General features: G+C 41.7%; 1 protein-coding gene across 1 annotated transcript in view; it reads left to right on the top strand.

Moving 5' to 3' along the window:
- The window catches only part of PREX1 (phosphatidylinositol-3,4,5-trisphosphate-dependent Rac exchange factor 1), a gene marked incomplete at its 5' end in the record, with an annotated part of 50,334 nt that overhangs the window by 27,782 nt on the left and 2,273 nt on the right, over positions 1 to 20,279 (top strand). Inside the window, 18 exons of the mRNA XM_010075700.1 lie at positions 1,042 to 1,229; positions 1,973 to 2,134; positions 3,185 to 3,395; positions 4,597 to 4,855; positions 5,944 to 6,147; positions 8,555 to 8,643; positions 9,033 to 9,115; positions 9,741 to 9,831; positions 11,547 to 11,675; positions 12,364 to 12,405; positions 14,252 to 14,469; positions 15,546 to 15,645; positions 16,306 to 16,449; positions 17,101 to 17,215; positions 17,663 to 17,729; positions 18,495 to 18,682; positions 19,372 to 19,474; positions 20,030 to 20,097. Coding sequence (XP_010074002.1) covers positions 1,042 to 1,229; positions 1,973 to 2,134; positions 3,185 to 3,395; positions 4,597 to 4,855; positions 5,944 to 6,147; positions 8,555 to 8,643; positions 9,033 to 9,115; positions 9,741 to 9,831; positions 11,547 to 11,675; positions 12,364 to 12,405; positions 14,252 to 14,469; positions 15,546 to 15,645; positions 16,306 to 16,449; positions 17,101 to 17,215; positions 17,663 to 17,729; positions 18,495 to 18,682; positions 19,372 to 19,474; positions 20,030 to 20,097 — 2,461 coding nt within the window. The remainder of the gene's footprint in view (positions 1 to 1,041; positions 1,230 to 1,972; positions 2,135 to 3,184; positions 3,396 to 4,596; positions 4,856 to 5,943; positions 6,148 to 8,554; positions 8,644 to 9,032; positions 9,116 to 9,740; positions 9,832 to 11,546; positions 11,676 to 12,363; positions 12,406 to 14,251; positions 14,470 to 15,545; positions 15,646 to 16,305; positions 16,450 to 17,100; positions 17,216 to 17,662; positions 17,730 to 18,494; positions 18,683 to 19,371; positions 19,475 to 20,029; positions 20,098 to 20,279) is intronic.

Genomic DNA, 20,279 nt, shown 5'->3' on the forward strand with positions numbered 1-20,279 from the left:
TAAAGATTCTCATGGGGGAAGAAAACCTAGGGAAGACTCAGGGAATTCAGGAAGGAAAATCACAGTAGGAATATAAAATGTAATTATTATTGTAGAATATCTCTTGTCATAGTAAAGCTTTATAATAGATGAGGTGTGCCAGGGGAAGTACTCTTATGCTGCAGTTTAGTCAGGAGAATTAAAAATTGAGATACACAGAAAAATCACCCCTGTGACTCTCTGGTCTTTAGAAGAGAGCCAGTTTCTTGAATGAAAGGAATACGGTTTAGAATTTTTAGAATCATTTTTAGAATCATTTGGTAGCCCCTGCAAACCAGGAATTTATGGACAGTAGCAGCTGGAGAGGGAAGGTCTGGCAACTTCTGCAGGAACAGACCCTCATCTGTGTGGATCCCGTCTAAGGTCTGGTGAGCCTGGTACTCTAACCATCAAGCAGTGCAGCTCCATGGTGGAACGGCTGGAGCAGTGCCCTCGTAGAGGCATGTGAACAATTCTCTGGCAAATCTCAATCTGACTATAACTTAAATCTGTTCTCTGGTAACAATAGCATTGCTGTGTGTAAAAAATGTTATCTCCTCACCCCACCCCTGCCCTGCCATCTCAGTCGTACAGCTGCACAGAAAATGCATCTGGAGCGTTTCCCAAAATGGGACAGAAAAGTGGCAGTCTTCCAGAGGGTCATTATAAACAAGACTCTTGAGATTAACATGCTTCTTCCCTTTGAAAGCTTCTGCTGGGGTCTGTGTGTCTGAACACTGAACAGAACTAAGAGTAGTGTCCTGTGCATGAATGTGTGTGTGCACGCATGGAGGAACATCAGAATGTGGACTGGAGCATGTGGATTGTCTAAACCTCACTGCCTCCAGTAGTGGCCAACAGTAAATGTCTTCCTCAGAATGTTCTCCCAGCCTCTAGCAGTATGTGGTTCAGCGACTCGTTGAGCTGAAGGTTGTCTTTGCACTTAATAATGCCTCTCTTCCCTGTGCATGCCTCTATTCACATGTGCTGCCAGACTCCTCTAATGACTCACTTTGGTTCCAGCCCAGACACTGCAGACCCTCAGCTCTCCACTGATCACTGGTGAAGAAGCCCCTCTCATTAGCCTGACAGTGGATAACACCCACCTGGAGCATGGGGTGGTGTACGAATACGTCAGCAGTGCAGGAATCAAATCCTTTGTCCTGGAGAAAATTGTGGAACCAAAAGGTTGCTTCAATCTCACTGCAAAGGTACTGGAAGACATGCATGGCCAGCCTCATCCCTAAACAGAACAGGGAAGCCAATAATATAAGCATTTCTCTGGTGACTTGGCTTGGCTCTTCACATGAGGTAGCACATGGTCTTCTCAACCCTGCCTGGAGTTTTCTTCATTAGAATGTACCAAGTTATAATAGCTCGTTTGGTATGAGCAAGTCAGCAAATGCTTCCAGGATTTCAGCTGTTGAGGTGGAGGGAGGGGAGCCCTCAGCTGTGGAATTCTCGATTTTATCTGTTTGGTAACATACTTTTTGCTGACACTCAAGATTAATCTTTTCAGGCAAGAATTTGCTTTACCTTGGAAGAAAATCAAGCAGCTTTTTGCTATCTAATAGGCTGGGTAGGTCACTGAAGGAAGCAAGCAGAACTGCTGCTATTGGAAAGTGGCAGTGCACTTAGCATTTTGGTCATTTATGATAATTATGATATAATAGTAAATGTTTCTGTCACATTTCAGTAACGTTGTTGTTATGTCCCATGAAAGTACGCCAGAGCAGATAACTTTGACAGTGCACTGTGGATTTCAGTTATTCTAAAAATTTTTGAGGAATGTTTTATGAGTCTGGGGATTAGCCATGACTAAAGGCAACTTGTCTGAAGGCAGCTTTGTTCGACCATGACAACAGGGGGGCTTTGCCGCTTTCTCAATGGAAGAAAACTGTGTTTTCCCTCACTGTCAAGTCTCTTATCATTGACGTCCTGTCTTTTTGTTTAGATTTTAGAGGCCTTTGCCGCAGAGGACAATCACTTCGTAAGGAATTGCAAAAGACTCATATCTCTAAGCAGTGCTGTGGCCACCATGCCCCAGTATGAATTCCGGCAAATCTGTGACACTAAGCTGGAAAGCATTAGCAGAAGGCTCACAAACTACCAAGAGGTACAACACTACTCGTTACTGGTGAAGCCTCAAGACAATACTTCATTGTGATAACTGAGTCTTAGTATTATTTATTAATGAATCTGAACTGCTGTAGAGGTAGGTGTCCTAGAGGCATGAAAACAGCTCTGCAAGTTGTTGAAATTGCAAGTTTTGAAGAAAAAGGACCTTATCTGTAAATCACTTCTTTCAGCTTGTCAGAGCTGTGGCTTATACAGTGTTATTGCAGGTAAGATCCCCACCTGGAATACTGTGTTCAGATGTGGGGCCCCCAACATAAAAAAGACCTGGACGGTGAGAGAGAGTCCAGAGGAGAGCCACAAAATTGGTCAGAGGGCTGGTGCACCTCCCCTGTGAGGACAGGCTGAAAGAACTGGGGTTGTTCAGCCTGGAGAAAAGGCTCCGAGGAGACCTAATAGCAGCCTTCCAGTACCTGAAGGGGCTACAGGAGAGATGGGGAGGCACTCCTTATCAGGGGGTGTAGTGAGAGGACAAGGGGTAATGGGTATAAGCTGAAAGAGGGGAGATTTAGACTAGACATTAGGAAGAAGTTTTTCACTGTGAGGGTGGTGAGGCAGTGGCCCAGGTTGCCCAGAGAAGCTGTGGATGCCCCATCCCTGGAGGGGTTCAAGGCCAGGCTGGATGAGGCTTTGAGCAACCATGGCAGGGGGGGGAACTGATAATCTTTAAGGGCCTTTCCAACCCAAACCAGTCTGTGATTCTGTGATTCATTTCCACCATATCGGTGAATAAATATGACAACAGAATGATCAGTGTGTGATTTAACATGAACATAAGTACAGTGTATCGTAGTGTAAACAAACTGTGTGAGCTTTTTTGCATGGTTACCTGAGCTCTTTGAAGAGAGTCCTAGAAGGTATAGCTAGTTGCTTTCATTGGTTGTTTTATGAGATTATTTTTTTTTAATACGTTATTCGAGCTGCAGCTGGAATCATGATTCTGGAATAGGAGGCAGAAAGAGAAAAGGATTGTCTGTTTTGCATCATAATTTTTTTGCAAATGAAGTAGAACATGCTCTATTTCTCCTAGTTTGCAGATGAATTGAAAACAAAGGTGAGCCCAGCCTTCAAACAAGCCCTTATGGAACCACATTCCCTCAACAGCATGGATTTCTGCCCCACCAACTGCCATGTGAACCTCATGGAGGTGTCATACCCCAAAAACACTACCTCAGCAGGGAGGTCGTTCAGCATTCGCATTGGACGGAAGCCCTCTATTATTGGTCTTGATCCAGAACAAGGTGATAATTAACTTTCAAATCATACTGATTTTATCTGCATAAAAAGTTGTGTCTGTCTACTGCTCAGGAAAATCAAAATAAGTTCCAAAGAAACACTGTTACCAATACCCTTTTTTCCTCCTTAAAATTTTATAGTAGAATGACAGCCTCCTTGTGTTTAAAATGGTTAATGCCTTTAAGCATAGAGAGGCTTCAGGTCGAATGTTTTTACTGGCTAAGCAGTGTGGTCATCTCGTGATAATTAAGTGCCTGGAGTATTGTTTGCACGTAGTAGAGCTGCCTTACTGCCTAAAAGAAAAGTGAATGGGGGCTAAGAGCTCTGTGGGGGCTAGTTCTGTGAAGAGAGGCTACATTCAGGGGGAAAACAAGAGTCAGTCAGATTGGAGTACTCTCTTCTTTTGTCATTACTAAATAAATTCCATGCATTGGAGCTGAAAGTCTCTACTCTGTCAAGGGGATCTGTTTTCTGATAAATAGCTGCTACAGGTCCTACAGCCTGATTATTTGAGTTCCACAATTTCTCCATCGTGATCTCACCTAATATGCTTCTCATTCATTGTCTTGTGAGGGTCAGAGTGCAGGAATGTTTGGAAGAGGCACAGAAGTGTAGACTAACCACTCTTCTGAAGAAGGGCATTGACTGTTCAAATGGAGGTTGTTAAAGAAGCGCTGCTTACTTGAAGATATTAAAATTCCATAGTATTTTTAATGTGAGCTAAGGTGGTTAGCAAAGAACCATACCAAAACTGTCAACATTTTTAAATGAAAAGGAATTCTATTTATCTTCTCTAATGACATAGTTCTATTTCTTTATATATATGTGTGTGTGTGTGTAAATGTAAAGCTGGAATAATAACACAGACCAACTCCAGAGAACCTAAATTCATTAACATTTCAATAAATGCTTTTAGATACTATCCATGTTGTCTATATATGTGTGGACACTTGGTGTCTTCACTTCCATAATTTAACCTGTTTCTGGACTGCAGTAATTTCAAAACATCTAGTTGGGATGCCAGGGAAAACAACCTTCTCTCTTTTTTTTCTTTTTCTTTAATGTCATAGAATGCAATTATATAAAATAATTAACTGAAATTTTATTTTTCCTGTTAAAATTCTACCTATCTTAAACTATCATTATTGGGATGGAGTGGGTAAAGTCGTGAAAGCTGTACTAACTAGACCCTTCAATGTTTAGTAGGTACCTTAAATCCAGTCTCATATACTCAGCATTGCATCACCACTATGGCTGCACCATCCTGGAGATGTCTGACCCCAGAAGATGGAGATACTGATGGCAGCTTTGGCCAGCAGAATGGAGGAACAATTCAGGAAGAAAGGGGACTCAGTTTTCTGCTGAAACAGGAAGATCGGGAGATACAGGACTCATACTTGCACCTTTTTAACAAACTTGACGTTGCAGTGAAGGAGATGAAGCAATATGTCATTCAGATAAATAAGTGAGTAAAGAATCCTGTATGCACTGCAGAGAGCAGTTCTGATAAAGTGGAGGCATTAACCTCCGAAAACATTGTGCCTGTCAGCCCCAGCTGTCATACCCTTATGCTCACCTATTCACACGTGCACTTGTATTGCAGCTGGTTGTGTCAAACCTACTGTGCAGATCCACCAATGTATAGATTATTGCCCTTTTCTCCTAAAAGCTTACCTGAATTCCACAGCCACTGTTTTGCTTTTATATAGATTATTGCCCTTTTCTCCTAAAAGTCTACCTGAATTCCACAGCCACTGTTTTGCTTACAGTATATTGTGGTATAAGAATGGATTTGGTGCCAACAGCAGTCTTGGAACTCCATACAGAGTCCCTATTGTTGAGATTTTGCCTGTCATAAGGCAGACGAAGCAAAACTTGTGACTTCAGGCAGCTTTCTCTGTGGCACCTATGTTTTCCTTTCCTCTTTCTGTCTTTTTCTCACCACGGGTGTCCTAGCAGTAGTAATGAAGGATTTGAGTAGCGCGTCTGTGTCTGTGCGTCACTGGCAGGGTTTTGGTGGCAGGGGCTGCAGGGGTGATCTGTGTGGGAGACGACCATAGGCTGCCCTGAGCCGCTCACAGCCGTTTCCAGGAGTCCCAGCAACAAAAAAGAACAGCCCATCTTGCACCAAAACTTCAACTGACAAGAAAGCGTGTGGAGCCTTGGCTGTGACCTGTTTAAGAAAGGGCAGTAGGTGCTGGGCAGAGCCGGAGCGCTGAAGCACTGCCACAGAGGAGAAACCTCGCGCTTTGGATGGAGAAAGCGAGGACTCTGGAGGACTAAAACCAGAGCCCTTTCGGGCCACTGTGGGTACAGTGATTCAGCTGTACCTTATGGAGATAGGGTACCTGTGGAAATGGGACCTTTTGTGAACTGACATTCATGGATTTCAGTGAACCCCTTTCAGAGCTCACAGTTTCATATGGCTGTAGTCTGTGTAAGATGCTGGCAAGGTTGCTTTTGATTTCACATAGCTGGAATCGAGCCTTAGTCATTAAATGTCACTTGTGAGACTCCCCCAGTCCCTGAGAGCTCTGTGTTTCGCTTTTGCAGACTCCTGTCCACCATAACAGAGCCTACAGAAGGTGGTGCCTGTGAACCATCATCTGCTGAGGAGACGTCTCCCCCTTCCCTGGGAACAGAGGAGGGTGATCCTGACAAAGCTGAGATTGGAATCAAGAAGGTCTGTTTCAAAGTCTCTGAGGAGGACCAGGAAGACTCTGGACATGACACAATGAGTTTCAGAGACTCCTACAGGTTAGTCGGAAGATTGTGCCGCTTTTACCTCACTAATACAATGTTTCAAAGTTCTAATCCAGGTGTGCACTCAAGGAGCAGGTTATTTCCAGGCAGTCAGTTATTCTGTGTTCACTTAGTGAAGTATTCACTAGCTACAGTTATTTCATCCATTTATTACCAAGGAGATATTCACACTAAAAAGCTTTTCTCATAACAATGCCAAATACCAATGCTTCAAGAAAATTGAACAAAATGAAATAAACAGGTCTAGTATGACTTTCCCTTTCTATACCATATGGCTGGAAACTACAGGAGTTCAGCAGAGTTTGCAGACTGCTTGGTCTTATAACAGCTGCTATTCTAAGGGGGTGTTTCCATTCAGATCTGCAAACAACTTTCTGAAAAGTCTAAGACACTGAGAAACAGAAATGGACATGGAGGTGTTTTTTTTTTTCAATGGGCCTTTGAAACCACAAATGCAAATGTTTATTCAGGTGTCTCAAAATCTTGGTTTTGGGACATGATTGACTACTTCTTCTCCAGGAATATTTGCCACCAAACAAAATCTCACACACTCCAAATCTGTCTTTCTTGGGAGGAAACATTTGGACACAGCTTCAGAAGAAATAGAACAACAAGTTGCAGTTGTGTCTGACCACTGCAAATTTTACATCCTTAATAGGCCTTCTCTACATTTCTAGTGAGGCCCATAGGCCTGTACAGAGGAGTAAAGACACTTCCCAGTGAGATGGGAGGGTTACAGTAACCCGAGTGATGCATCTTCGAAACTTCCATGCTACAAACCTGTCTCTTTACTTGCTGTTGGTTTTGTACTCGTACCGGCAGTAGTACATTACATTCATGCAGGACTGCAGAAATGGCAGAATCGGAACAGTGTACGTTGGAAGGGGTCTGTGGAGCCTGTGTGGGCCAATCTCTTGCTCAGAACAGGTCCAACAGGACTGGTTGCTCAGGGTCTTGTCCAATTGAATATGGAACGTCTCAAAAGACAGCAAAGATGAAGTCAGTAAAGAAACAGAACCAGCACTGACAATGTTGAGACGGGTGGCATCTGTTTATTGTGCTAGATTTAAATCAGCACATGTGCTCTGAAGCGTTTTTATTGGGAAGTGCTGGATTCCTGTCATTGTTAATAGGGATCCCATTTGTGAACACTGTTCAGTTTAAATGGTTTCTATAATTGAGGCTAATCTAGCCTGGGTAACAAAGTGACATCAAAAACAGTCTCTGTGGGTCTGTCACTTGTTCCAAAATTTTACACATAAACGTAAGATGAGGAAGATTATTCTGTCTTATCTTTACTAGGCAGAGGCAAAGAATTAAGCATATATTACAGATAATAGTCACTCAACGGGGAATAAATTGTATCTTGATGGGTTTTGATCTGAAAAACTACTGAGGAGCTACAAAAATAAGCAAATTACAGATAAAATACCATGTTTGTATTAGCCATGCTTCTTTCTCTGGGATCATTTGGAGGTGTAGTTCAAATTTCATAAGAGTTCGTACTGCAGAGTAGTTGCCATAAGTATTAATCTTCAGAAAGAATTGAGTTCTTTGATAATAGGTTTACCAAAAGACAGGCAAGAACCCCGGTTAGGGTTCTTTCAGTTGCTCTTATAATTTTCTCTCATCTCAGTCTAAAATAAAAACTGAGGAAGAGACAATATGGAGAAATTTGTAGGCTTTGTTTTGGGCTTGTCCCATTAAAAACACTGTGTCACTTAATTGGATGGGGACACGCTGAGATCTGTAGCCTTTTTGATTACTTTTATTAAGTTATGGTTAGTGTAGAGTGAACTTTAAACAGAGGAGATTCATACTAGAGTTTTCCATGTGTGCATGAGCCAACATTGGGGTGAAGCCAACCGTACTGACTCCTCTGCTTCCTGAGATAGTTTTAGGATGTGCAGTGCCTGATTCTCTGATGGTACTGATTTCGTAGATTTCCTATCCCATCTGCAATATCTATGCTACTGCAGCTTCAGTGTATGCTGGAGTGGGATGCCATTACAGCCTGGGAATTGGTGCCAAATGTTGAGTTTAGTGGAGATTCAATCTCATAGATTGTAATTATTTCTCCCCTACTTGATGCTCATAGCGCATGTCTAATGATGTGACCCAGATGAGGTCTGTGGTGAGAAGTCCATTTTCGTTATTTATAGGATGCAGGCGATATTAAGCATTGTGTGGCCACTACAACTGGAGAGAGACATCCTCCTGCAGTGCCAGCCCCAGAGGCCCTGCTTAATGGTTGTTCTGCATGTCACTAGTTTTTCTTTTGTATATGCGTAACAAAATGGGTTTTGGGGGTTGCAGTGTTAATAAAAACATTGATACTATATCAGAGAGTGGGTGTAAGGACAGCTTTTTTTTCAATCACCTTTTTTGCTTTTCTTTCTAGTGAATGTAACAGTAACCGGGACTCAGTGTTGTCATACACCAGTGTACGGAGTAACAGCTCTTACCTGGGCAGCGATGAGATGGGGTCAGGTGAGTACACGCACAGGTTACGTGCATGTTTCTCATACCAGACCCTGCAGTAGAGCTGATAAGTCTCTGCTGATTATGAGCACTTGCATGTTTAAGTTGCAAATGTGGTTTCTTCAAAACTAACCACAAGAACATAAAGATATAGATTTGTTCTTTTTCTAATGAATCACAGAAAATTTGGGATATGGAAGAGGTGTTAGGCAGGGATAAGCTTCTTTAGTTACTGGACATTTGCATTATATGAATGAGTATTCTGATCTATGCGTTAGAGATAAAGCAGCAATCATTTTTCACCCACCCCCGTGTGAAGGTGTGCCTGTGTCATCTGTGGCCTCATCACAGATTGTGTTGGTAAGACGGTTAAAAGCTTTTCATCTTTCCTTTATTAGGAGATGAGCTTCCCAATGATATGAGGATTCCTTTAGACAAACAAGACAAACTTCATGGCTGTCTGGAACATCTTTTTAACCAGGTGTGTAAGGCATTACTATGACGCAGAATTGCTCCTTACCAATGTCAATACAAGAAATCAGAAGTACGAGTTTTTTTAATTAAATCACATCTTGAGGGAAGGCAAACTATTGAGATTTTGGGGTACAGTGTAAGCAAGTATATTATAGGACAGTTTGAGGAATCAGTTTTTTCAACATTCAAGTTGCCTTGTGTGATTTAAGCAAGGTTGACCTGCCTTATCTCGGGCATTAGACTAAGGGGAAATAAGCTTTTCATTAAAAAAAAGGAAAAGGTGAACAATTCCAGTACCTTATATGATCTAAGTGGATCACATTGCAGATCTTAGGAGAGTCCTCGCAAGTTTAGCCAACAGATGTCTTTATAGATTTATAGCACCAGAGAATGGTTTCATATTATCTTTTATCTCATCAGCACGCAGATCATCATTGTGCAAAACACTATGTTCAGCATGAGGATCTTGAGGCCAGTTCATGGTTAGAAAGTCTTAATGCCATTGCACAACGGGAAATCATTTCAAAATGCAAATAGTGTATTGGCTTTTGCATTTTCCCACAAGAGTTCTGTTCAGGTTTTCTTCTGCAAGTCTTTGTTGCTAACACTGATTGAAAACATTCCCCTTGTAGGTTGATGCAATCAATGCACTTCTGAAAGGACCAGTAATAACTAAAGCCTTTGAGGAAACCAAGCACTTTCCAATGGACCACAGTTTGCAAGGTAAGGAAGGTTGATTGTATTTAATAATGTGTTTTGATAGGACTTAAGAGATTAATGTACATATGCTATATGGCCACACAGAGTTACTTAACTATCCAGTCTACCCAGTCATACATCAATGGCAGGTACCGTGTCTGACCATTGGAATTTTGCATCCTTAAAAGGTCATTTTCACATTAATTCCTTCTGAAACACACAGCACACTTTTCTATTGCATGCTGCTGAATCCTCACAGCTCTTTCACAGGGCTCCAAATCTATCATCTTATGTGAACACAGATCTGTATCTCAAAAGATACAAGGTAGAGGTAGGTCAGAGAAAAGGTAAATGAACTCTGATGAGCTGATGAGGGGCTGACCACTGTAGATCTGACGCACAAAAGGGTTCTGCCTGCGTTTGCTTAATGACTTATTCTGCTTTTCTTCAGATGGGTAATTGCCAGAGTAAGCTCATCCTCACATGACACTTATTTTGAAAACCGATTCCCATAGAGAGCAAACAAATGATACCGTGTTTTCTTTTTCCTCAGGGAGCATGATGAGACTTTGGTCTTAATGGTTTTGGGGCCCAGGATGTGGTTTCTTCTCTAACTGAAATACACGGGACTTTATTTTCTGAACATTTGCTGCATCTCCTTTCCCACTTGAAATCTGAAATGTTTCCTACTATTCCTACTATACTTCAGGTGCTGTAGTCATGCCCCCCTGCTCCAACCTTTGACGAGCTCTGTTTTTAAGTTAAAGTGACAAACTCTAGAGGAGAGCTTTTTCTACTTTTTTTTTTTTTCTGACTCCAGAAATAACTCAGTGAAGCTGTTACATGAACTCATCTCTACAAACCCATTCACATTTATGTAGAATATCCATTAAGTCTTCCCATGCACTGTTTGAATGAAGTGAAGAAATAACAGACACGCTGTGTTCACGTCCTTTATTTTGCTTAAACAGTCTCATTTATTAAAACTAGATTAATTACACTGAGAGAGTCTTTTAGGTAACTGGAGTTCACTGATGATCCCACATTTATCACACTAAGCCCTGCCTACGTTCAGCTGGAATCCTGGACCAAAGTGTCTGTTTAATAGCTACCATAGACACCTTTCAGTGATGGATGGAAATTTGAATGCTATCTCACCTCTGTCCATGAGCAGGTCCTTGGCACAGTTTTTCTGTGTTCCTCTGTCTGCTTACTCGTTTTATTGCCAACAATGGGGTATTTGGCTTAGCTAAGTCATGGAGAATGAATCTTCTACCCTGTGATTAAATAATTAGCTTCCATCAAGTGAAAGAAAGCAGAATATTTCATAACTTCTCATCGGTATTATGGGATGTGACAGCTGCAGCCAAAAAATTAATCTCATTGTGCAAAGCCAGAGACTCTAGATCTAGCCAGTGTAGCTGCCTGCACTTTATTAAAGGCAGAGAAAGCAGAAGGGAATTCTGTGCTTTGTGCGCAGTGCAGAGCTCTCTTCACTGTGCGTGTCACCCACGTACATAACTTTTAATCCACAATCCTGAAAACAATGGTAGGAGACTGATGATCATAGGAATAGCCTGGTTTTCCTTCTGCATTAGATCTATTTAAAACCTTTTTCATTCACAGTTGTTGTTGTTGATACTGTATCTCTGCTTTCTTCTGTATACACGTTATAACTCATAAGCCACTCTTAGCTATGTAGCATTTCCTTAGTGGCTAACAAACTCCATTTTTTCTAGAATTTAAACAGAAGGAAGAAACCACAGTTAGGTGCCGGAATAATATTCAAGCCAGCATTCAGGAAGATCCATGGAACCTTCCATTGCGCATCAAGAACCTTGTTGAAATCATACAAAAACATGTGGAAGGTCTGTAAATAAGGAAAAATTTGTTATTGGCTTCAGGGAGAAAAGATCTTGATCTAATCAAGTCTAGCAGTTCATTTTATCATTTTATCTCAATTTGTAATAAGGCTGTACTGTGCTGTAGAGAGGAACAGGTAAAACGGGTTATTGTCTGCAGGGTTCCAGTGCTGTATGGTAAAATCTCACCTCTGCAGCAAATCCAAAGAACTTTTTCTCCCTTATTTTATTTCATCAACCCATTCAGACAGAATGATATCAAACTGATCTATTTCCCTGTGCTTTTTAAAAACCTTTTAGAAAATGGACACAGAGGTGCTTGGTATATTCCAAAATGAAATGAATGTTAATCAGATACTACAACATCCTAAACCATTGCAGTCTGGTTGAACTGGAACAGGAGCTGAATGATGTTTGCAGTAGCAATCACGTCCTTAGGGATTCATCTATAGGTGCAGTTTGTTTCCAATAATTCATGGTAGTTAACAGAGCATTTAGCCTTTAAAATTCTTTGATTTACATCTTGTTTCTTTTTCAGTCATGAACATGTCAGTGTGAGTGAGGACTACCAGAGTAGATAGAAATGGCCATGTAGGGGCCGGGGGTTGTGGGGGACGAAGAGACTTAACCAAATGCAATCACATCTACCTTGGTATCATGTTGATGGGACTATTCCTTTTCTTCACTGTTTTAGATGGGAAGAATCAGCTGCTTTTGGCCTTGTTAAAATGCACAGGTAAGGGGCTTTGATTTGTTGCAAAACAACATCATATATACAGAAGTCCCTGACACAGTTTTATGTGCATACATCAGAATGTTATGTTTTTCCTTAGCATTTAGGTTTTTCCCTGCCATTTTACACTAATGTTTCTCTTGCTATGCATCTAGGGCAACTTTTCCATGCATCTGACATGTGTTTTTCAGTTTACATTACTTCAATTCACTATGGGCTGCTTGTGTTACCTGGCTGGTCACTGATGTTTCACAAGCACTGTTTTTCTTTTTACTGTCTGCATTTTTTCCGTTGTACAATCCTCCTCCCCAGATGGCCTTTACTGTTTCCTGCTGTGGTGAGAACATGCAGCAAAAATAAGCCCTATTGCACAACTTTCTGTGAGACCACGGACTCTGTCATTTTTCCAAACAGAGCCGGCGCGTTAGGCGTTAGGATTGTGTATACTGGAATTACAGCCAGGAGCAGACTCAGAACCCAGACGCGCAGGCAGCACCTGTATACACTGTGGACATCATTCATCTGTTTCCATGCACAACCCATTGTGCGCACAGCTCACAGGACAGGCCTTTCCCAGGGGTGGATATACAGTCCTTTTGTAATTGAAACACCTGCTTGGTGTACTTCAGCTTGAAAGTGAGGTAATAACTGGAATAGACTGTCGTTATTTCACTGTGCCAGGTTAGACTGTCAAGTCTTCATGGAATTAAGAGGACAGACATGTGTGGCTCCATGTCACCTCTCTGCTCCTACCAAGGCAGGTCCATGAGTCTGTCCAAACCAGCCCGTGGCATCAGTCTAGTGTCCGTAAAGGCTGTTTTTATTGATAGCAGATATAATGACTCCCTAAGTCTCTACCTGTGCCCCATCTCCAGCAGCATTTCCGTGAACATCGTCTGGAAAGAATGGAGGAGCAGATGGCAGTGAACTGGCTGCGGCAGCTTTGTGGCACCGGGGATTCCCTTGCCTTGAGGGCAGTCCTGAGCTCTCTGCCTTACTTCCAGCAGCAGAGGTGTGCTGCTAGACGGACTGGTTGCCCTTAGGTTGAGAATGTGGCCCAGGCCCTGGAGTGTATTAGTCGGTCTATTGTGTTCAGTGCTTTATGAACATAATCCAGATCTTCAAGGTCTCTGGGTGATGTCTTCAGCTTCTTCCTCTGCGGAACACTGCCTTGACAATGGGAGACTGCTGTCCTGCAGGGCCTGCTGGAGGAGCCTGGGGTGCCTGGGAAGTGGCTCTTCACTTATTCATGTGCCTCTTTGGCCTGCAATCCCCTTAAGTGTGACGAGGTTGATTTGACCAGCATGTGGCTGCCTAGCAGGCAGGCTGGGAGCAAAGTTAACAACTGGGAAAGCTCTCCCAGGAAACATAAACCCATTGGTACCGTATGGGCAGGGCCAGTTAATGCATTAAGCATATGGGAAGCCCACAAAATACAGATGGATGGGGGAAGATGAATCTCTAATAGCCCAGGAGAGAAGTAATGGCAGAGACCTTCTTTCAAGAATTCTCTTGGTTCTGTAAACATAAAAAAGAAGGGAATCAGTCCAGATATAGCACTAAGGAGTTACAGCTCTTCTCGGTCAGAAGAATGAGCGTGCAGATGGCAGAGGTAATAATAAACAGTTGAGTGCACTAGAAAATTGTCAAGCATGCATGTACTCTAGCTATGTTGTCTTCATCTGTACACCCAGCTCACCCAGCAAGAAGAGTTGTCTGTTAAGTCTGTGCAAAGCTGCAGCAGAAGCCAAATGTCACGCACACACATATGCAAACTGCTTCTTTGGCAGCGAGATTAAAGACAAATATATTCATGACTTCTTTATGCTTCTCTCCCCTTCTCTGGCAGATACTGAGCTACAGCTGAGACGTGATTCCATCTTCTGTCAGTCTTTCGTGGCTGCTATTTGCACCTTTTCAGAGCAGTTACTGGCGGCTCTCAACTATCGATACAACAACAATGGGGAGTACGAAGAGAGCAGCAGAGATGCCAGCAGAAAATGGCTGGAACAGATAGCAGCCACTGGTGTGCTACTTAACTACCAGTCTCTTCTCTCCCCCGCTGTGGTAAGATGAAGAGTTGTGGCACCCTTGGGGTCTGCTCACACTTGCCTGTATGCTTCTCTGCTACTCGCAGCACAGCCAGAGCCCCTCATTCTAGCAGCATCACTACAGCAACCCCTGGAGAGTCCCGCTGCTGACAACCATGTGCCAATGTTCCATATCCCATCATTTTCATCTCCTCACAAATACTGGACCCACTGTCACACTGGGACACTATAGGAATACGTCTGCCTTCCCATTTGGAGTAACGCTGCTGCATTTAGGGAGGTTTTGCTGCTCAGTTGTTGGTGACATGCATGTGGCCTGCCATCTTCTGGTGAAAACACACATTTCAGCAAATAGGTGAAAAAGTTCTGAGTATTTTAAGAGTTCTGACAACATGAAAATCTAGGCTTTTATTCTTACAGCAGCCACTTTTGTAAACTAGATAGGACTGCAGCCTCTGTCTCACTTTCATGGTGCGGGTATTTGAGGCACCATGTCTAAAGAGGAGAGGAGCTGGTCTTGCATAGTTCATCTGCACCTAATGAACAGATAAACTGTGGCTACAGTAGCTAACCTACCGTAACTGTAAAGTGTTAAGAAAAAAGGAGCATAAAAAAAAAAGTAGCCCTGACACTATAGAGAAGTGATTTTTTTTTTTTTACTTTAAAAACATTGCAGGTGGAGTGGGTTTTGTTTTTTTTTAAGATAATCAAAACTATATGAACATGTAACGACTATTTCTTCACATTGCATGGAATGTATGGATATGTATTTCACAGTAACTGATAGGCCATTCTACACATTTGTAGGTATAAAGTTTGGAGAAAGAGATCCCTTCAAATTCATTCAGTCCTTAAACCTCTCTGCTGTCTGTGACTCACATCAAATGGCATCTAAGCAAAGGGTAGCTAAGCTTGGAACACAAATTTAAAGTCCTATTAGTAATCACCTGGATGGGATGGAATTAATGGAAAGCTCCACCTTCTGATCTAAGTCTTCTGAACCAAAGCATACCCATAACAACTCTACCTTCCTGCCATTGATCTCTTTCTGGCAGGTTGTAACCCATTTGTATCTGTTTCTTTGCTCTGCAGAAGGAGGAGCGCGCCATGCTGGAAGACATCCAGGTCACTCTGACTGAACTGGACAAAGTTGCCTTCTATTTCAAACAGCTGGATGAAAGTCTCGTAGCAAGTGAGTATTCTCTGTTTCTTCAAAGCTCTTTTTTTCTTGTTTGTTTTACGGGTTAATATCCTCCCTGATTATAAATCTAACAGACCATGTCAGAGCTGAAGAATACTGAGCAGCTTCTCTGAAGCACTGTTGCATTCTCTGAGTCTTTTTTGCAAACACACAACTTAAACAGCAGGACTGACATAATGGATGCTGGCGGCATGTTCTGTGATCTGTAACTGTGGTCTGTGCCAGTGTACCTTACCTGTGTGATGTCATGCATACGGAGATCTGACAGATAATGAGCAGTTCCTGACAGATGTTTGTCATTCACCACATTACCTAAGACAGAAGGACTGTCCCTCCAGAGCTCTTCTGTGTCCCACCCTGCCGGATCTCTCTCCATGTTTACTGACTATGAGATGCCATGAAACAAGATGGGATTTTAATTATTAACCATGTTTATTGTATTAGCATCAAACATCATGCTAGGTCATGCTAACTGTATCTTCTTAAGTATAACATTTCAGAGCCTGCATTCTCTCAGTAAAGGCTCGCCCTTATTCATCTAATGGTGGAGATGTGAAACCTCCTTAGATAATTTAACAAACTCAGATAGCAATGGTTTCGCATTTCTCCTGCTGTGGTAAAGCAGCAAGTGTTTTATCTTTATGTCTGCAGATACTCATGTCTTCTACCACATCGAAGGAAGTCGTCAGGCCTTGAAGGTTATCTTGTATCTTGACAGCTACTACTTCTCCAAACTGCCTTCTCGGTTTCAGAATGGGGGAAGCTTGAAACTACACACGGTGCTCTTTACACAAGGTGTCTATAAAAAGATTTCTTGAGAAAAATAAGCTAACTGATGACGTTGAAAGGTTCAAAATATCTTTGACGAGGAAGCTGTTAACGTAACGCAGCTGAGAAGTACAGATGTATTTAAGAAGCAGATGTTTCTATTCTAGCAAGAGCTGGGGAGTGCTACATTTTAGAAGACACAGTAGTGAGAACAAGCTGTGCCTGTCTGGGGCTTTTTTACACCTCCCTGTAAAGATTCAGGCCATAGAGACATATCAGGCTACATAGACAGTCTGTTCTGGTATGGTATCAGGAGATGTTCCCAGGCTACAGAGAAAAGTTTAAAAGCATACACCACGACAGAATCATCTGGGCTGGGAAGTGACTTCTTGATAAGCAAATATTCACACTGAAATACGATACAGGACATTTCCTTCAAGAGGGTATTAATAGGGAGTAATTGCTGTTAGGTAGAACTGCTTTCTGTGAAGCTCGCCTTTGTGGTACTGCCACAATAGTGCCACACTAGGAAATGCATTAAACGTATCCAGTAATAGAATCAGCCCTGGCATGATCCAACAGGCACTTGCTGAGCAGTGAGATGATATAGAGATAAGTAAATGAATTAATAAAAAGAAAACTAATAACATAGGTTTGGTAAAATGTTTTCTTCTTCAGCTCTGGAGAGTATGGAGGGGCAATCACAGCCAGCTGGCTCATCTCTGGAAGAACTTCCACAGCAAATTAATGGTATTTCGCTTGAAAAAGTGCAGCAATACTACCGTAAACTCAGGTATTTCATGCTGCTTCTTTGCCTTAAAAGACATTGAAAAGAGTGCTCCTTGCTAAGGACCTTAAAATTTAATGAAAATGAGATTCTGTTCATGATGGTTTCTTGGACAAGTATGATTTTTGGAGATCCTTATGGTATAGGAAACCTGTTAATTTTCTTCCCACAGTTAAGCTCATTCTGAAGTAGAGCACTGTACAGGATGAAATTCCCATCTAATTTGACTTCAGAATTTAGTGCAGATCTAAAATTACATGAAAAGGGGGTTTTGGAATATTTTAATGCAGATTCTGTAAGCTACTGCAATCAAAATCCTTCAATAAGAAAGCAGATCTTGAAGTATAAGATTGTTAGCATAGCCTTCTCAGATGTTTTATACAAGACAGTATACATATATGTGTTTGAAATGAGTCACACCAACTAACGTAGTCCTTGCTGGCCTTTTTGCAGGACATTTTACCTAGAGAGGTCAAACTTGCCAACTGATTCCAATGCTACTGCAGTGAAGATTGACCAGGTATTGTTATTATGTTTATTTCTGAAATAAATTATCTCATAGAAGTATTATTTCTACATCTCTAAAATCCCAGTCGTGGAATACCCCTATGGCACACCCATATTGACCAAACATCATTTAAAAAATGTTTCCTGCCCTAAAGAAGTGATCTGAATTTCTCTGAAGCTGGGCTACAGGTCTTTTGCTTAGAAGAGAATGTGCAGAGCTGTGGTACGCACAAACCCCTTAACTTAGGCACTGATAAGACTCCATATCACCCAGTCTGCCCTTGCTAAATACGGTATCTGGTGGGAGACAGAATTAATTCATTTCCCTCTCCCACAGATGCATGAAAATGAACAAATGTTCAATTTGCAAGTGATATTTGTTCACAGTTACAGAAGAAAACAACAAGGAAGTAGTACTTCCCAGCACCTCCTGTAAGGGCAGTCTGTCTGTCTGGGGCAGGTGACATATGCGAATATACGCGTGTAAGGCATTAAATACTGCGGCAGGGAAGACAAAATCAGAGACTATCTTTACAATTGTAATGTAATTGTAAACGATCTGTGTGATTTGTGATAATTGACAAAAATTGCACCAAGCCTAAGTAATTGTTTGTATTTTTCCATTTCCAAAGTTCATATATATTCTAAATAGTTGTTACTGTGTGGCAGTTACTCTTGTGTAGGTTATTGTGCTTAGCCATAGGATAAAGAGTTGTAAATGTCTTCATAAGTGAAGGTGTAAGTGTGCCACTGATGCATTTGTTATTGCTTTGTTCAGCTTATTCGCCCCATTAATGCGATGGATGAGCTTTGCAGGCTGATGAAGTCTTTCATTAATACAAAACCAACCCAGTCGGGATATTCCAGCAGTAACACATCAGGAGCTGGCCTGCTACCTATATCCTCTGAGCTCTGTTATCGACTTGGAGCCTGTCAGATCACCATGTGCGGCACTGGGATGCAGAGGTGAAATTTAAGAAACCGACGTGTTACTGGTGTGATGAGAACTTCAGTCCTTTCTAGAGATTTGAGCAATGTATTTTATTCTGTTCAAAGCAATAGAAAGGTAGATTGTAAGGGAAATATAATAAAGGACCTAAATCTACTGCTGTCTTTAGGGTAGGTTGTGACTTTCAACACTACTGTTAATAATTACTATTGACACACAAACTTTTTTATATTTCAGTGCATCACCCTGTGCAGCTGACTGAGTGATCTCATTGCACATAGCTTTTAGTCAATATTGTCTTCAATCACACACTGAAAATGTAGGAAGTTGCTCAAAAGTAGCTTAAGAATCTTGGTGTGTGCAAGTATTGATTCTAAACACACCACTGTCTTCCAGTGTCTTAAAACCATTGAGTAAAGAAAAGATTCATTCATTAATAACTTTGAGTCAAGGCAGAAGAGCAGTGGAACATAGCCTTGTGGGAATGGTGCTGGGGACTCAAACAATGGCAGTATTGAGGTGTAACGAGACTGGAAATGCAGGAGTGAGGTCGTTTTATAGTTTTGTAAGTAAAAAAACCTAAAAAAGTAAATATAAGAACATTAGCTCACAGATGTCACACTTAACAGGTGAGTGTCCTGTACATACCTATTTGTACAATTGTAAATGTCGCCTGTGATTCAATATCCCTTGTTCCCGTGTCCAGAAGTACATTGAGCGTGTCCCTGGAGCAAGCAGCCATCCTGGCGAGGAGCCATGGACTTTTGCCCAAGTGCATCATGCAAGCGACAGACATCATGCGAAAGCAAGTAAGTGTTTGGATGTGTTGTCTGCTGCATCCCACCGTTTTCATTCTAGTAACTTCATTGTGCAAACACCAATGTATTTGCATGTGGCACAGTATTTTGTGCACTGGAAACCCCCACAGCCAAACTGCTGTTAATGGCTGAACAGCTACACACACGTTTGACAGGAACAAAACTCTTGCACGTACAGCCATTACAGCCATTACAACATATGCCTCAGTGTACATTATTTAAAGTGTGTGCCTTGATGGTTAGAAAGTGGAGACTACCCGGTATATTTAAGACAATTTCTGTACATAAAAAAACCAAGTCTCAATCACAGTGTTAAATAGCAGAAATTCCCTAGTGCTACACAGCAGTGCTTGTAAAGTGCTTTGGGACTAATTCCATATTTTAAGTAAACACAGATGACTAATGTATCCACCCGATGGATTCCAAGTCTTCTGAAAGTAGTTAATGGATTCTCAGATAGAAACCATACTCCCATTATAATATTTTCCCCTAAGGATCAGATGCTTTATCGATACTGTCAGTACCATAAATTCTCTGTTTCCTTAGGGACCAAGGGTTGAAATCTCTGCCAAGAATCTCAAAGTGATGGACCAAATGCCACAGTGTGCACCTCGGTAGGTTATTATGTATTACACATTTTTTTCTGATTGCTGGTTTTATGTTTCTGTAACAATTGTGGAGTTCCTGTTATAACCAAAGATCTCCTTAGTAGCACTAGTGGAAAAAGGAAAAAAATTCCTGTTCTTCTTTCCCACTGTACTAAACTAAGTATGGTGTCAATTAATCAGCTTTGCTG

The sequence above is a fragment of the Pterocles gutturalis genome, unplaced genomic scaffold (assembly GCF_000699245.1).
Source record: "Pterocles gutturalis isolate BGI_N339 unplaced genomic scaffold, ASM69924v1 scaffold43772, whole genome shotgun sequence".
Taxonomy (NCBI): Eukaryota; Metazoa; Chordata; class Aves; order Pterocliformes; family Pteroclidae; genus Pterocles; species Pterocles gutturalis.